The 16,857-nt window shown below is 43.1% G+C and overlaps 1 protein-coding gene across 3 annotated transcripts in view; it reads left to right on the top strand.

Moving 5' to 3' along the window:
• The window catches only part of UHRF1 (ubiquitin like with PHD and ring finger domains 1), a 32,601-nt gene that overhangs the window by 13,718 nt on the left and 2,026 nt on the right, over positions 1–16,857 (top strand). For all 3 annotated transcript variants that reach the window (XM_083720324.1, XM_083720325.1, XM_083720326.1), the window contains exons 3-16: positions 1,361–1,624; positions 3,689–3,864; positions 5,968–6,183; positions 6,400–6,509; positions 6,737–6,923; positions 8,243–8,366; positions 8,879–8,986; positions 9,460–9,564; positions 10,412–10,518; positions 11,575–11,737; positions 11,840–11,977; positions 12,824–12,929; positions 14,103–14,260; positions 14,625–14,723. In XM_083720324.1, coding sequence (XP_083576450.1) covers positions 1,361–1,624; positions 3,689–3,864; positions 5,968–6,183; positions 6,400–6,509; positions 6,737–6,923; positions 8,243–8,366; positions 8,879–8,986; positions 9,460–9,564; positions 10,412–10,518; positions 11,575–11,737; positions 11,840–11,977; positions 12,824–12,929; positions 14,103–14,260; positions 14,625–14,723 — 2,061 coding nt within the window. The remainder of the gene's footprint in view (positions 1–1,360; positions 1,625–3,688; positions 3,865–5,967; positions 6,184–6,399; positions 6,510–6,736; positions 6,924–8,242; positions 8,367–8,878; positions 8,987–9,459; positions 9,565–10,411; positions 10,519–11,574; positions 11,738–11,839; positions 11,978–12,823; positions 12,930–14,102; positions 14,261–14,624; positions 14,724–16,857) is intronic.

Here is a 16,857-nt window from a genome sequence, read left to right as displayed (position 1 = left end):
GGTACCTCGGGTTACAGATGCTTCATGTTACAGACTCTGCTAACCCAGAAATATTACCTCGGGTTAAGAACTTTGCTTCAGGATGAGAACAGAAATTGTGCAGCGGTGGCGGGAGGCTCCATTAGCTAAAGTGGTGCTTCAGGTTAAGAACAGTTTCAGGTTAAGAACAGACCTCAAGAATGAATTAAGTTCTTAACCCGAGGTACCACTGTAATACATAAGACTAGGGCTGGGTAAGAAAGATTATAAGGAAGCCAGAGGATGGTTAAATATGAGGATCTTCAATAATAGTCAAACAGTAAATAAGATAGGGAAATAATTATTAGACATATGGGAAATTAATGAGAAGGGGCAAAATGCTCAAGCAGTAATATGGGATACTGTACAATGAAAGCTGTGATGAGGGGAATTGGTCAGATTATCGTAAGAGGTGTTGAAATTTGAGGAGGTTGGATAGTTATAATGAAATGGTCTTGGGGGTGGGGGGCACAGTTTTATTTCTGTTTATCATTATTACTTTGTTTAAAATAATAAAATAAAATAAACAACAACAAAAGACTAGGGCTGGGCAATATTTGGTTTTCAACATCACGATATATTACCAGCTAAACCAGAGCTTTCAAAACTTTTCATGTTGGTGACACACTTTCTAGACATGCATCATTTCACGACACAGTAATTGAATTTTACTAGCAAACTGGAGGTTAAGCTAACCCCTTTCCAGCCCAGGAGGAGCATGGGAAGCGTTAGTGCGACATACCTATACACTGTAACACCTATACACTGCAGCCAACATACTTAACATGTCATGACACACAGTTTGGAAAGCTTTGAGCTAAACATTGCAATATTTCAATATATACAGTATTATGATAACTGAAATAAGGATGGAGCTATGTTCTGCTTTCTTATAGTGTTGAAAAGAAATGAAGCAACTTGTGATATTTCTGAAGATAGTGATAACAGGACGATATGGTGTGAGTTGTATGGGTAGCTTGCTGAGTAGTATAATGGATTCCTTGGGAGTTGAAAAGAGGACAGTTGTACAGAAAAGCATTTTATGTGTAGGATGAACCTATTCTTCAACTAGGTGATGGTCTCAAAGCTTTTTGTTGTACTAGGGAATGGAGACTAGCATCTTACGTTTGGTACAGCCAACACTGCTCAACATTTTGCTTTAACTTTGTTTAATCTATTCACAGAAATGCTGGCATGAAAACAAAATGGGCATCGAACCTAGGAATTAAAACTGATTGGAGCAAAACATTTTGACCCACTTCAAATGGTTTTTGGGTTGGTTGTGTGTTAAGTTGTTGGATGTTGATATGTGACTGGTGGTCTTCCTACTCTTATTTTACAGATGGAAGATGGTCATTCCCTTTTCGATTACAGCGTTGGCCTGAATGATATAGTCCAACTGCTGGTGAGGCAAAGCCCTGCCCTCCTGCCTTTGGCTAACAAAGAGAAGGATTCTGAACTTTCAGACACGGACTCTGGGTGTGGTTCAGGCCAAAGTGAATCTGATAAAAACTCCAATAATGGGGAGGGGGCAGTGGAAATGGAGGGACCACCAAGTACAGCAGGCCAAACTGATCTGGTGGACCCAGGCTTTGGATTCTACAAGGTGAGGTGGTTTTGGGCTTAATTTTAATATCAAATGAGCAAAACAAAAATGTCTATAAATTCTTTTTAAAAAACAAACAACTCCAAACATGTTAGAATTGATTTCATTTTGCAGTTTATACTAATTCATTGGTCAATTTCATTGGTCAGTTAATCGAATGAGAAAATGTATTTTGACACTTTCCTAAATAAATAGGCAGCTGAATCTAAAAACAAGCAAAATATCAACAAATTGGACACACGTTGAAACTGAGCTGTTATCAACTGCAATGGGATAAAACCCATTGATTTCTGGATGGAGAACGGGGAGACATACCTATAGTACAAATGCATGAAGTTGGATACCAGTCCAACTGTGAACACTTGCATTTGGAGTACTTCCTTTTTGAAAAATGAAATATAATCCTTTTATTGCAGTTGCTCAGCTTTTTGTTAATTTGTTAATTTGATAAAGGGGGAAGGAAAGGGCATGATATGGTACTCCTTAGCTTTCTTTAAAAATGCATTTGCAGAAGAATATTTCTGCCCATATTAAAAGACTGGTCTGAAAACCTAAACAGCATCTGCAATGCTGCACAAGGTTAATGTCATAGATTAAGGATGAAGCAGAATGGGGTACAAGTCTAGCCTGAAAGTATCTGGTGCATTTTACAATCCACAGGTGGTCCTTTGTGTTCTTTGTTTTCTTTTTTTTCTTCATTTTTTAAAATTAATTTTCCTAAAAAAATTAAACAAACATAAATCTCAACTGTATTTAAACAAATCTTAGTAACATTGTTAAGTGACTTCCTCGAATCCCCCAGTTGAATTTCAGTGTATATCATTATAACAGTTTTCCAAAACCAATTTTCTCATAAAATTAACTTAATCACTTAACATCTTTCTTTCTTTCTATTTTAACTTTAAACATTTTAATCTCTAACGTTACATATTTAAATCCTAAGCCTATCTGGTATTTGCAAGCTTTTCCAATTAAATTATCTTAACATATTTAACTAAATAGTCTTTGAATTTCATCCATTCCTCCTGGTGCTGCTCCTCCTCCTTATCGCGGACTCTTCCAGTCAGGTCGGCTAGCTCCGAAAAATCCATCATCTTCATGTGTTTTTTGTTTCCTAGGCTAGTGAGGCAGGGGTCAGGCAATACCACAGAAGGAAACAGAAGTAGTGAGGCTCTTTTTGTGTGCCAGGGATGGAAAACCTCAGGCCTTGGAGACGATTGTGGCTCTTCAGACCTCTATATGGCCCTCGGGACTTTCTCCAGTGTTGCTCCATGCCATTCTAGAACGGGGTATCCCAAACCCAGGTCTCCAGCTGCTGTTGAACTACATTTTTTTTATAATATTTTTTATTAGTTTTATGAAATACAGAAAAAAGAATAAAGAGCATATTATAAAAGTAGAAAAAGAAAGTTACAAATTTTCTTGTTCTTTTTTCCAAATCTACTGGACTTCCCCGCGTCCTCCCAACCCTGCATTCTCTGTGATACATAACATCTGCAATTTGTTAACTTGTTTCAATACTTATTGTATCTTCCATTTTATCATGTTACCCAATTTCAAATATATTATGACCCAAATCATATACGTTTTCATTTTAACACAATAAAGTTGTTTCATTATTCTATCTCTGACTTCTTGTACCTTAATTTCCATTTCTTTAATTTAACATTACTGAAGCTAGAATTTCCTAAAAGGTGTCCAGCTGTTGTTGAACTACAACTCCCATCATTCCTAGATAGCAGAACCAGTGGCCAGGGATGATGGGAATCATAGTCTAGAAACAGCCAGAGACCTTAGTTTGGGAAAGCCTGTTCTAAAATATTTCTGCCTGGTTGGAATGTGTCTTTAACTATAAAAGTGCCCATTTGTTGATCCTTCTTTCCTTCTGGTATGTGCCCCCAGAAGATTGGCCACCTATGATGTAACACTCCAAATACCCATTTCCCTTCGACTTTATTGCTTTTCAGAAATGAATGTTGTTTACCTTTTGAAATGGCTGTAATTTTCAAGATTGAGTTTGTTTAAAAACAACTAAATAGCTGGACTCTGGGCTTTTGTTTCTAGATCAATGAGCTAGTGGATGCTCGTGATACAAGCATGGGGGCCTGGTTTGAAGCTCAGGTTGTCAACGTGACCCAGAAAGAAAAAGCTGCCAACAAGGCAAGTGAGAGTGATGAGGAATCTGATCTGCAAGAAGCCATTGCTGAAGAGGACATTGTATATCATGTGAAATATGAAGAGTGAGTGTTTTGGGTTTTTTTCTAGTCCCTTTAGAACAACAAGCTATTTTTTTTTTTTTTTGGCAAACACCTGATGGTGGAGTTCAGCCTAGCATTCAAAGAATCATAGAATTGTAGAAGAAGAAGAGGAGGAGTTTGGATTTGATATCCCGCTTTATCACTACCCGAAGGAGTCTCAAAGCAGCTAACATTCTCCTTTCCCTTCCTCCCCCACAACAAACACTCTGTGAGGTGAGTGGGGCTGAGAGACTTCAGAGACGTGTGACTGGCCCAAGGTCACCCAGCAGCTGCATGTGGAGGAGCGGGGACGCGAACCCGGTTCCCCAGATTACGAGACTACCGCTCTTAACCACTACACCACACTGGCTCTGTAGTGTTGAAGGGTCCCTGAGGGTCATCTAGTCCAACCCTCTGCAATGCAGGAATCTCAACTAAAGCATTGGGAATGTCTTTTGGGTATAGATGTAGCCAGGCATTCACATGCTGAACCCGCTATATGCCCCAGCCACCTTCCTAAACTTGGAGCTGCAGAGGTGGGTGGTGATAGTCGTGGAGCTGCATGATGACCCCTGCCTGCTCTCCATCTCTGGGAGTTGCTTGAAGCACCCGGAGTGCCTTCCTGTGCAGGACAACAGGCAAGCCCTCTGCCACTCCTTCCTGCCCCCTTCCCCCTTGGAAATGTGGGGGGCTTTCCTTGGCTGCCATGTGAGGCTATCTTTTTCTTTGGCAGAACATGGGCCACTTTGCTGCTGGCTGTAAGTGGCTGCTTTTAGAAATGGTTTGCTCCTAGTTTCCCCTGCACTCTTTTCTATAATCAAAAATGAGGCAGCCTCTGTGTTGCAGTAGATCACCAAAAGATGGCAGTTCACAAGAAATTGGAGGTCCCAGTATACTACAGTGGTGCCCCGCAAGACGAATGCCTCGCAAGACGGAAAACCCGCTAGACGAAAGGGTTTTCTGTTTTGGAGGTGCTTCGCAAAACGAATTTCCTATGGGCTTGCTTTGCAAGACGAAAATGTCTTGCGAGTTCCTGCGGGGTTTTTTTCCTCCCCCCCTTTTTCCCAAGCCGCTAAGCCGCTTACCAGCTGATCCGCTAAGCCGCTAATGGGCTTGCTTCGCAAGACGAAAAAACCGCAAGAAAAAGAGACTCGCGGAACGGATTCTTTTCGTCTTGCGAGGCACCACTGTACTCATGAAGATGGCAGCACCCGCTAGGTGCAGAAATGCAACTTGGGTCTGAGTGCTGCATATGTTTATACTACAGTGTATACAGGAATGATCACTTTCTAGTGCAGGGGTGAAGGAGAGAATAGAGCAGGCAAGCCAGATCCTAATCTCCCCCACCCACTGTGAGCCACTTTGACAGATAGGTGTAATTTGACAGGTATCAGTTACATGACATCATGGTCATGTCATGTGACTCAGTTTCAAAGGAATGAATTGGTAAGGCACTCTTAAGTGTGCTCTTGAATCCTCCTTTGCAGCCTGCCTTGAATACAAACTCCGGCTTCACAAGGAAACTTCTTTTTTGAGTTCAAGCTGTGACTACGGTGGGGAAAAAATAGTCTTTTAGCTGCACTCTGAGGTTTCAACCTGCAGTGTAAACTTTCCTGCACCCAGGGAAAGAGGAGTGTGGCTTACCCAAAACTGCCTGGCAGGTGAACCCCCAAGGCTTGGCAGGCCTAAAGGGTTCCTCACCGTTACTAGAATTCTACAGATCTTCACGTATTGCGTATCCTGTCTTAAAATGCATTTCTCTTATTCCAAGTGAGATAATTTTTAATAGTATTTCTCCACACATCCAGTGTTCCCCCTTATTTTCATTTTTTGTTGTTGGAGAAATAGGCAAAAAGTCCTCAGGAGAGACCCTTTTTGTTCTTGTTATCTTGTCCATGCCTCCACATTTCCAGTGCAAGCAGGGACTTCTTTTAGTTTTTACTCTCTGTACAGTGCTTGAAAAAATTTGAACAGTTTAAGTTCAAATTTTTAACAGTTTAAGTTCAAATTCTTAACAATTTTAAGACTTATGTTGCTGTGGTAGGGTGGGTTGCATTTACCATGTGGGATTGTTTTCTTACTGCCTCCCCCTGTCCCCCAATGAAGCTATCCAGAGAATGGTGTCATTCAGCTGAGCTCCAGAGACGTGCGTGCTCGTGCCAGGACGACTCTGAAGTGGGAGGAGCTAGAAATAGGAGATGTTGTCATGCTGAATTACAATCCTGATGATCCAAAGGAGAGGGGATTTTGGTATGATGCAGAGATCCTGCAAAAACGAGAAACCAGAACATACAAGGAGTTATATGCCAAGATAGTTCTTGGGTAAGTGATAGATTATGAGCAGGGAATCCCATCTGCCAAGCCTCCATGGAAAATTTTATTCTGCGACACCCCAAATCCTTATTTTGTGCTGTCTGATGACCTAAGCCCAGGGATGGGAGAGGCATTTCTCTTAACATGCCATATGTGTGTACCAAAATCTTTTCTTCTTCTTCTTCTTGTTGACGTGCAGCCAATTCTTATATGCTTCCCTTCTAGGGATGCTGGAGATACCTTGAATGATTGCCGAATTACTCTTGTGGATGAAATCTACAAGATTGAAGAACCTGGCTGTTCTGTTCCACTTACTGCTGAGAGCCCACTAAAAAGTAAGTCATATCACTTCTCCCTCCTAAGCACTTAGAGGATAGCTGTCACTGGAAAAAAATGCCATTCTCTGAAATCTTCCAGCAAACCAGCTGTCGTCCGTCCCCAGTGGGTGGCATAAAGTTCCCATTTAGTTATACTAGCAAATAATCGCCCTCTGTGAGGTTTCTTGTAGCTTGGTCTCCTTGGCCTGATCAGTATGGTGTGTGTTGTGTTTCCTTTTTCACAGGGCAGAGTGGACCTGTGTGTAAGCACTGCAAAGACAACCCTAGCAAAACCTGCCGGATGTGCGCCTGCCATGTGTGTGGAGGGAAACAGGATCCAGAGAAACAGCTAATGTGTGATGAGTGTGACATGGCCTTCCACATCTACTGTCTTAACCCACCTCTTAACAGGATACCTGATGATGAGGACTGGTAAGCAGCAATGAACACTTTTTGAAAATTATAATGTTTATTGAAGTTTTAACGGTACATAATAAAATGAAACAGGTGAACAAACATAAAATTAACTGAACAAATATAGTAAGCCAGTAAAATAGTGATGAGACAAATATTGGCAGCTTTTTAAATTGATTCGTAAGCAGACAGAAAATAATTTAAAGTATTATAGAAGCAGTGGATGCTTACGGCAAGTCTTAAGGTCACATGACCCATGGCCCTTCTGGTTTGAAAGTTATTTTGGGGGTGGGATTAATACCCTGGAAACAACACCCCCCACGTAGCTGATTAAAACCATTGTTGAGGTTTTGGTGCCCGTTTTTTCCTTCCATTTCTGCTTAATTTACTCTGGACAATCATTGAGCATGTACTGGAGATGCTGACATAGATCTAGCAATCAGACATGGCTGTTTCCTATTGCCATTGAAAGCAAATGAAGCCCATTAAGAGTCAAAGCACTGCTTCTTAGCCAGTCATGGATCATGGGACCAAGGCTTTCACAACCCTGTTTGCAAGGGTCCTCCTAAATACCCCAAAGACAAGGGGTTCTTTTGATTGCAGCAAATACTTTTGTGATATTTCCTTCTATCTCCTTTCAGCTTGTTTTTATGAAAAGTGATATCCTGTCCTTTGGAAATGCCCGAGGTCTAGCTCTGACACCTTAAACACACACAACATATGTGTTCTGTTAATTCTAACTATTTCCTGGCTTATTTCCTGTACCTTTTTAAAGGGTGTTCGCAAGACACTTGGTGATCTGATGTGTAATGAACATGGTTCTTAGTAGCATGTAGGATGTGGGCTCCAGCCTGGCTCTCCTCTTTTTTCCTTGCACCTCAACTTTGCTCTCAGAGTAGGAGGGCTGTAGCTCAGTGGAATACCATGTTCTTTGTATGTTAACTGGCACTGCCAGCTATCAGGACTGCGAAAAGCCACTGTAGGCAGCCCAGCTAAAAGCATTTGAGTTATTAAGCTGGGTATGTTTTTTTTTTTTTAGTTTTGCCCGTTTTGTCTGTCTTCATATACTTCATATACTTCTAACTGCCAGTTTCACAAGGGGGAAAACTGGATGAAAGAGTTTTGTCAGGATCACTGTGCATTAGTGTTGGCTCTGTGCTCTAACACACATTGAGCAATCTTGGGGGAAATTAGATATAACTGTATATGAAATTATGGATGCAGCTTTTAACAGGTTTCTTCTTCTTCTAATAGGGCATATTAAAAATAGCCCTAGGAACCAATCCTGGCCCCCCTCCCCCAATGACGCTTCTGTTTTTTAATTTTTTGATAACTAGGTATTGTCCTGAATGTCGCAATGATGCAAGTGAGGTGGTTTTGGCTGGTGAGAAGCTGAAAGAAAGCAAAAAGAAAGCCAAGATGGCATCTGCAAATTCATCCTCTCAGCGGGACTGGGGCAAGGTCGGTCCATCCTGGTTTGTTTTGCTCTCCTGAAGTGCCAGACTGCAGTCTGGCACTGCTGCTTGGCACATGTAAAAACCTCAAGACAGATCTGTACACAATTACATGGCTCAGCCAGCTCAAAGTATTTCACATGTTCTCTAATCTACTAGAACGTCATTTGTGTTCCACAAAGAGAAAAGTCATAGGGGTGGCAAGTCGGTCCAAGCAGAGTTGTCTCTTGACAACTAGCTTGTCTTAGGAAGCCCTGAGAACAATTGCTAGTTACAGTGGCTTGCAGTGGAAACATCTACCTTTCAACAGCATAGGGCAGGTTTAACTACCCATTTGTTAAATAGGTAGCAGGAATGATTCCGCGCTAACCTTAGATGGGACTGCTTTGTTACATGGGTTTTATTTGGGGGAACGTAATGGATGAATGTCTCCTTCTCTTAATAGCTCAATAGCACAATAAATTGGTGGGCTAATTTGTGGCAATTTCTGTTTTGATCTGTGAATTCTTTATTTTCTAGGGCATGGCATGTGTCGGTCGCACAAGAGAGTGTACCATAGTCCCGTCCAACCACTATGGGCCGATCCCTGGAGTTCCAGTTGGAACCATGTGGAAGTTCAGAGTCCAGGTGAGATGCTGTATCTGGCCCCATTCTTTTTCCATTGTGGAGTGGGTGGGTGTTCCTGGGAACAACAGACAACTGCTATTTATATCTGGGTACGAATGTGCAAGAAGGCCCTTGAATCTGATGGCAAGCAGGATGCTGCTCATTTAGCTCTGTTTGCAAGAACTACAAATTCTGGACTGGCAAGTGGCTACTGCCATTTTTTAATTATTGTGGCCCTGACCTTTTTCGTTCAGAAAGGGAATACTGCTTTTCCCACTGTTACTTACCTGCCTGAAATGTAACATGAAGAGCTCTTGGGGAACTGCACTTTCACAGCAAATGGAGCAATGGGTAGGTGGTCTAGTGGGTGAAGTGTTTTATGTTCATTACCATTACAAGGTTTCCATATCTCCCCAGCCCATCGATCCTTTGGTAATTGAATGCTTCCATGTGACTGCCTGTACTTGACCTCATGGATTTGCATTCCTCCATAGGTAAGCGAGTCGGGTGTCCACAGGCCCCATGTTGCGGGTATACATGGCAGAAGCAATGATGGAGCCTATTCACTGGTCCTGGCAGGCGGCTACGAAGATGATATAGTAAGTGTTGTGTGTGTCAGTTAGCTCATCTCATCATTCTCACCTCTTTTCTAGAAGGCCCGATAAATTGCTCTTAAGAAGTACCCTGTTAGGCAAAAGGTTTGTCCTCTTTCTCCCATCCCAGTTTCTCCCACCCCAGTTTGGATCATGGGATGGACTCCTCCAATGGGGTGCTGCTCTTACTTCTTCACACTTTAAAACATGAATTGCTTGTGGCATGAACATGATGTAAGTTGTGTAGAGAGGAAAAGAGTGCCAGATGTAAGAAACACTCCTGTAAGCCCTCTATCTACACTGGTATGAACCAGTGAGGTTGATACTATTTTTGTTTGTCATATAATGTGTGACACAATGTTAGTACTGGATGAATGCATGTATCAATCCTATAGTAGTTACAGTCTGCTGTATGCTGTTGTTCAATTTATTTGTTGCCTAAAACAATATGATCATTATCACCCATGCCACCAAAAAAGCAGTATGCTGTCCTTGAGAGGTTACAGTAAGAGGCAAGGCCAAGGGCTGCTCAGGGTTGCTGCTGTGTTTTTATATATCTACACAGCCACAGTTGGCAGAACTGGAATTAAAAATCCTCTTGAATATCACCAGTTTGGGAGGACACAATAATATAGTAACATTTCAGTTAAGCGATGTATGTGATTTGAAATTGGGCTGGGAAAATATTGCAAAATTCCTTGGTTGCCACAGGGTTTTTTTTAAAGCACAGATTGGTGGAGTTTGGCAAGTACCTAAGTGTTTTATGTGCCAACACCAGTTTATTCAGGTGCTTGAGTGACCAGGTGATTGGGATTTTCCCAGTCCTGGATTGAACCATCTGAATATATTTCAGGACCATGGAAATTCTTTCACTTACACGGGAAGCGGAGGTCGTGACCTTTCTGGAAACAAACGTACAGCTGAACAGTCTTGTGATCAAAAACTTACAAACATGAACAGGTGAGGCAAAAGAGCTTATCTTCCAAGGGGTTTTCAGGAAATGGCAAGCTATGAAAGCATTCCTATTTTTGCAAGCATTTAAAGAAAGAAAAGAAGCAGGTGTTTTATAGATGTTTACTGGCCTGCCTAATGTGGTGGCTCTTGAAACATTCTTGCTTTGTTGACTATCTCTCTAGGTTGTAATAATAATGTTTATTATTACATGGGAAATATACATTGAGCATTCTCTTTGCTTTGTTTTGGAAATATGCTGAAAAGCAGCATGACTCCTTCACGATTTGCTCATGGGCTTCCTGGAGGCATCTTGCTGAGCAGTGCGGGAAGCAAATGGATTTTTGTGTGGGGAGCAGATGGATTTTTGGCCTGGTCAAGTGAGGCTTTTCTAAATAAAGAATAAATCAAAACAGGAATTTGTTTCTAAATGGGAGGTTTTCAAAGAATATCTGAAAAATAAATATAGTAGTTTAAATTCTGTTGCAGCATTCGAGGAACTTCAGTAATAGTTGCTAGATAGATAGAAGAAATTAGATTTATTGAAAATAAGTTTAATTATGGAAAAAAAGTGTATTAGCAATAAGTAATATGAATTTGAAATATGGAACAGACGGGAAGTTGGGTCTTTAGTGTTAAGACCAATAGATGTTTTATTGTTTGCCAAGAAAATTATGTGTCTATGGTTATTTTTGTAATTTGTGTGTAATTTGGTATTTGTGGTTTTTGTGTGTGTGTTTTTTTCCTTGTTGTATAAATAAATAATTTTTTTAAAAAAGTGAGGCTTTTCTGTCCTTAACCATGGCTTATTCTGTGATGCGGGAAGAAAAGCTACTTGCGTCTTCTGCCCTCATCTCCATACCAAAGATCTACAACTGGTTTCGGGAACCTGTGATCCTCCAGATGTTGCCGGATTCCTGTTTGCATCACCCCTGACAGTGGGCCAGACTGGCTGGTGCTGATGGGACTTAAAAGGAGGGTCACAGGCTCCTCCTCTCTGATCTCTTTAAGAACTAAGGGCTGGGTTCCCACAAACACTTTCCCTTTTTCAAAATTATTTTGTAGGGCGTTGGCGCTCAACTGCAGTGCTCCAATCAATGATAAAGAGGGCTCAGAGGCTAAGGACTGGAGAGCCGGAAAACCAGTGAGGGTGGTGCGGAATGCAAAGGGGGGCAGGCATAGCAAATATGCCCCGAAGGAGGGGAACAGATATGACGGCATATATAAGGTAAGGAAGTTTGCCTAAGTGTAAGGCAATGTGGATTCAAGGTGGGCTCATCAGGAAAGCTTTGTGTGGCATTTAAACCTCTCTTCTCATTTCCTTTTTAAGGTTGTTAAATATTGGCCTGAAACAGGGAAATCTGGCTTCTTAGTGTGGCGCTACCTGCTCAGGAGAGATGATGATGAGCCAGCCCCTTGGACCCGGGAAGGGAAGGAGAGGATGAAGAAACTTGGGCTGACAATGCAGGTAAGTCATGCTGTAGAGTGTTGAGAAGCATTGTCCTTTGAAGGGTCAGGAGTCCAGCTGCTGCAAGAGAAATGGTGGGTAAGGTAACCTCTCAGGATTGTGTTATGCTTCTGGCCACTTATTTGGCTTTGTTTTCTTTGGTAGTTGAACAGGAGTGCACACCTGGTTCAGGTGTGCTTGATTTTTTCTCTCCCTGTAATGCCCATTGAATGTCCTGTGTTCAATACCTACTGCTGAAACTTTCGGATTCTGAGCAGCATGTTAGAGCCATGTAGACATTAAGCTAAAAACCATTCCCCAGTAATTAGTGGCTGCTTTTTTATTAGGAAAAAAAACTAGCTGTCCCCCTTTTCAGCTCAACAGTTGCAGTGGAACATGCTTAGATCTTGATAGAAGATGCTTTTACACCAGTGCCATCCAGTAGGCAGCTTAGCTCTCTGGCAATACATTTTGCTTTACATCTGTACCTCCCATTGCTGCAGTTATGTGTAATACCAATTATTAGTCTTTGGCACTGGTGGCAGCAAGAGCAGTGCTGTGGTTGATGGATTTAGATCAGGCTTCCTCAACCTCGACCCTCCTGATGTTTTGAGACTACAGTTCCCAGCATCTCTGACCACTGGTCCTGCTAGCTAGGGATCATGGGAGTTGTAGGCCAAAAACATCTGGAGGGCCGAGGTTGAGGAAGCCTGATTTAGATGGTGCAACTCAGCATTCTTATGGTAGGAGAAAGGAATTCTAAGAGCTTCCCTGTGAGATCAGACCAGATCAGTGGCCAATGTTGGATTAAGGGATGTTGTCTCTGAAGGCTATGCACAGGCTGACCATTTCTCATCCCTAATTCAGTATCCTGAAGGGTATCTGGAATCTGTTGCAAACAAAGAAAAAGAAAACAGTAAGAAAACAGAAGAGCTTGAAACCCCGGGGCAAGGGAAAAGGAAGCGGAAATCTGGTAGGTACTGCTAATGGAAAATAGGTGTGTGTGTCTTTTAAGGCCTAGCTTTCTTTTACAAGACTCAAAGTCCCTCAGATTTGTTATCGGTCAGAGAATAAAGAGCTGAGCTGAGGCAGGGTCCAGTGAAAACAAGGTAGATCTTTATTTTTCTGCTGCAGCACGCCCCCCCCCCCCCCTGTAGGGAGGTGAGAGAGACCAAGAACAAAGCATGTCACATCTTTTAAATGTTTGCATTTTGGCCTGCAGGAGGAGGACATCCCCTTAACCTCAGTGCCACAAATATATCACACATAAGGTGGGGTTGCAGTCGCTTGGGCAAGCCAAGATGTGTTAAATTTCTGAGGATTAGCAAGATTTACATAGTTCCAAACAGAGGTTATGCAGAGCATTAACACTGGAAATAGGTTCTCCTAGGGCAGGGGTGCCCAAACTTTTTTCAAAGGGCCAGATTTGATGAAGTGAACATGCGTGAGGGCCGACCAAAGTAGTTGAGCTTTTTAAAAGACATATGCTGCCACGGGGGCCGAATTAAATCGGCCGGTGGGACCAGATTAGGAACCCGATACGGACTTTGGACATGCCTGTCCTAGGGATAGATTGATATGGCAATCAGGAACATCGCACACCTGGGCAAAACCATACAATATTTGAAGACAGTTGACACTTATTGAAGCTAAAAAGTGTGAAGGAAAACTTCTCAGGCACTTCCCCTGACAGGCAGCAGCCTACATGATCTCAGGCAATGGGGTTATGGAGGATGTAGGGTCTCCCACAATGCAAAGAGGCACACATGACCAACAGGTTCCAAAAGTAAGAATTACACATTGCTCCATATGGAAATTCAAGCTTCCCTTGTTTTAACAGGCTAGATTTAAACTATCTGGCTTAAATGAGGAAAGATTGGGGGACAGGGTGGATTTTCTGGACAGCATGGGTGGTGTGGTGCTTTGGGGTGACATAAGGGTGCGCTTATTTTATGTGCATCCTTGGGAGATGTGGTGGGGCACATGGTGGCACAAAACCGATGTATAGAGAAAAGAAAAGGGGTATGCAGTGGGAATTTTTCTAGTAACAGTATACCTTATCCAATTGTCTACAGTTTTCTTCTTTGGAGGGGGGCAGGCAGAAAATAAAACTGAGATAAAGCACATCCTGTATTTTTGTTTCCAGGAAATGAGATGGACTTCTCTGTTTCTCCTGATGGCACACCAAAGAAGACCAAGGTTGAAGTCTACAAGCTCACCCCCAAGCAGAGGGCCCTCATTAAAGATGACGAAGCCAATGCAAAGTTGTGGAGTGAAGCACTAGAAGCCCTTAAGGACGGCCCGGTAGGTGTGGGGCGGGTACTGCTTGCCCCAAAACAGGGTTAAGAAGCAATGCTTATTGGCATTCTGTTTAACTTGGGATTGCCCTGGTCTGTACATGCAGCATAATGCTTTTTTAAAAAGGCTTCCCACATTAAAAGCAGCACCCAAGACAAAACCTAAGCTCTCTCTCAAAGTAGAAACCTAGCAATAAGCAAGGCTGGGACCAAGTCTTTGCCTCTACCATGCAACTGGGAAGCTTACAGCCTTCCTGGGGAGAACATTCCACAAGTGGGGAGCCACTGCAGAAAAGGCCCATTTAATGTTTAAGCAATAGGAGAACAGAAGTAGTATTACTGTAACTCCTCTGTCTCCCTTTTCACGACAGAAATTCCTCAACAAAGTGGAAGAAACTTTCCTGTGCATTTGCTGTCAGGAAGTGGTGTTTCGGCCAATAACAACGGTGTGCCAGCACAATGTATGCAAGGTGAGGAGCTGCCATTGATTTTCACTGCTGTGCCTATTTCAGAACGTTGACTCTTCCTATAATTTTTAAGACTTGAAACCTGATGAATGGCTCTGGAAACATTCTAAAGTAGGGGTGGGGAACCTCAGGCCTGTGGGCCAAATTTCGCCTGGTCTGAGTCCAGTCAGGTGAGAAGCAAGTGAATAGGTTGCACAAACGAGTTTGGTTATTCAATCGCATAACCAATTGCCTGCAGAAGACAGCATTGCAAGCCCTTTTCTCTGCCCTTTTCTGAGCATAGGACTGGCAAAGCCCCTTGTGCTCTGGTTCCCAAGCGTCCGGCACCCTGCTGGCTGTCATGTGCTTGGAAAAATACTGTGCAAAGGGCTTTATGGGGGAGAAAAACCATCCGTCAATCATCTGGCACCATCAAGATGGCAGGCAATTGAGTTGTCCTTCCCGCAGGTCACCAAAGTTGGCCTGTGTTGACTGAGAACAGATAGAGATCTGGGCCAAAAGCGTTCCCACTCTTGTTCTAGGGTGTGCAATACTGTGTGAGTGAACAAGGTGTCACCAGTAGGCAGAGCCGAACTCTACAGGGACGGGGAACCAGCGCACCTCCAGCTGTTGTTGGACTTGCAACTTGCTTCAACATGGCCAGTGGTCAGGAATAATGGGAATTGGAGTCTAACCTCTGGAGCTGCACAGCTTTCCATCCCTGCCCTATGGGGTGGCTGCATGCAGAATAAAGTACAAAAATTGTGTTATCTTGCAATATTTGTTAACCTGTTCTAAGAGGCCACTCCGATCTTCCACTGTAGTATTTAATGTGAAATGGGAAGGTCCTACTTAAATCAAGACCGCAAAATTCTTGCGATTTTCTTCCCTGAAGGTTGTTAAAAGGAAGCAGCAGCAGCAGCAAAAAACCAATTGTGTAAGACCACTTGCTCTTGGTAGCCAGTCACTGTAATCTGTGAACAGCAAGAGACTAAGAGACTCTTGACACTGTGGGTAAAAGCCTCAGTGCCTAGGACTTGCCGATCGAAAGGTCGGCGGTTCGAATCCCCGCGGCGGGGTGCGCTCCCGTCGTTCGGTCCCAGCGCCTGCCAACTTAGCAGTTCGAAAGCACCCCCGGGTGCAAGTAGATAAATAGGGACCGCTTACCAGCGGGAAGGTAAACGATGTTTCTGTGTGTTGTGCTGGCTCGCCAGATGCAGCTTGTCACGCTGGCCACGTGACCCGGAAGTGTCTGCGGACAGCGCTGGATCCCGGCCTCTTGAGTGAGATGAGCGCACAACCCTAGAGCCTGGCAAGACTGGCCCGAACGGGCAGGGGTACCTTTACCTTTAAGGGCAGAAAGGAGGTGCTGTATTGAGATCTGTAGCCTAATCTTCCTCTGTCCCTAGTTACTCTGTGATAAGGTCACATGCCCTCTGGTAACATCCCTTGACTCACTTCAGTCTCCTGCTTTGTTCAAAAAGTTAATTGTCAGCTGAAGCAAGGTGAAAGAGTACCTCCTCAGGCAATATTGGGTCATTGCTTTTGTCCTGGGATTAGTGAAGATGCAAATAGTTGCAGCGTAGAACTCTTAAGGTGAATAGAGTGAGATGATGGCTGGATAGGGTGTGACTGAAATATCCTGTGCTCCTTTTTTCTGTATAGACTTTAGCTGTTATCTCAGGGGGGTGATTCAATCTTTCTTTGTGTGTGTGGTGAAGAATTCTCATCACCCTTCACAAAAACAGGCGGGTTTAATTGGTACTGTATTTAATAAAGGACAGACAAGTTTCAGCAATAACTCCTCAACACAGGCTGTTGTTTTTTTAATACAAACTTGATATACCTAGTCTACAGAACAATAAAAGAATTAGCATAGCTGGCTTGACAGAGGACCCTCCTTTGTTGCCCTTTACCAGAATTAAGTTTGCTGCAGTTTGTGTGAATGTTGGCAGTTTTATCACCAAAGCAGAGGTCCCCACTGGGACCTGTTTAGGTAAAGGTAAAGGTACCCCTGCCCGTACGGGCCAGTCTTGACAGACTCCGGGGTTGTGCGCCCATCTCACTCAAGAGGCCAGGGGCCAGCGCTGTCCGGAGACACTTCCGGGTCACGTGGCCAGCGTGACATCGCTGCTCTGGCGAGCCAGAGCCGCACACG

Source organism: Podarcis gaigeae, assembly GCF_964106915.1.
Source record: "Podarcis gaigeae genome assembly, chromosome: 18".
Taxonomy (NCBI): Eukaryota; Metazoa; Chordata; class Lepidosauria; order Squamata; family Lacertidae; genus Podarcis; species Podarcis gaigeae.
Note: the sequence above shows the minus strand (reverse complement) of the source record. Positions and strands in the feature narration are given on the sequence as shown.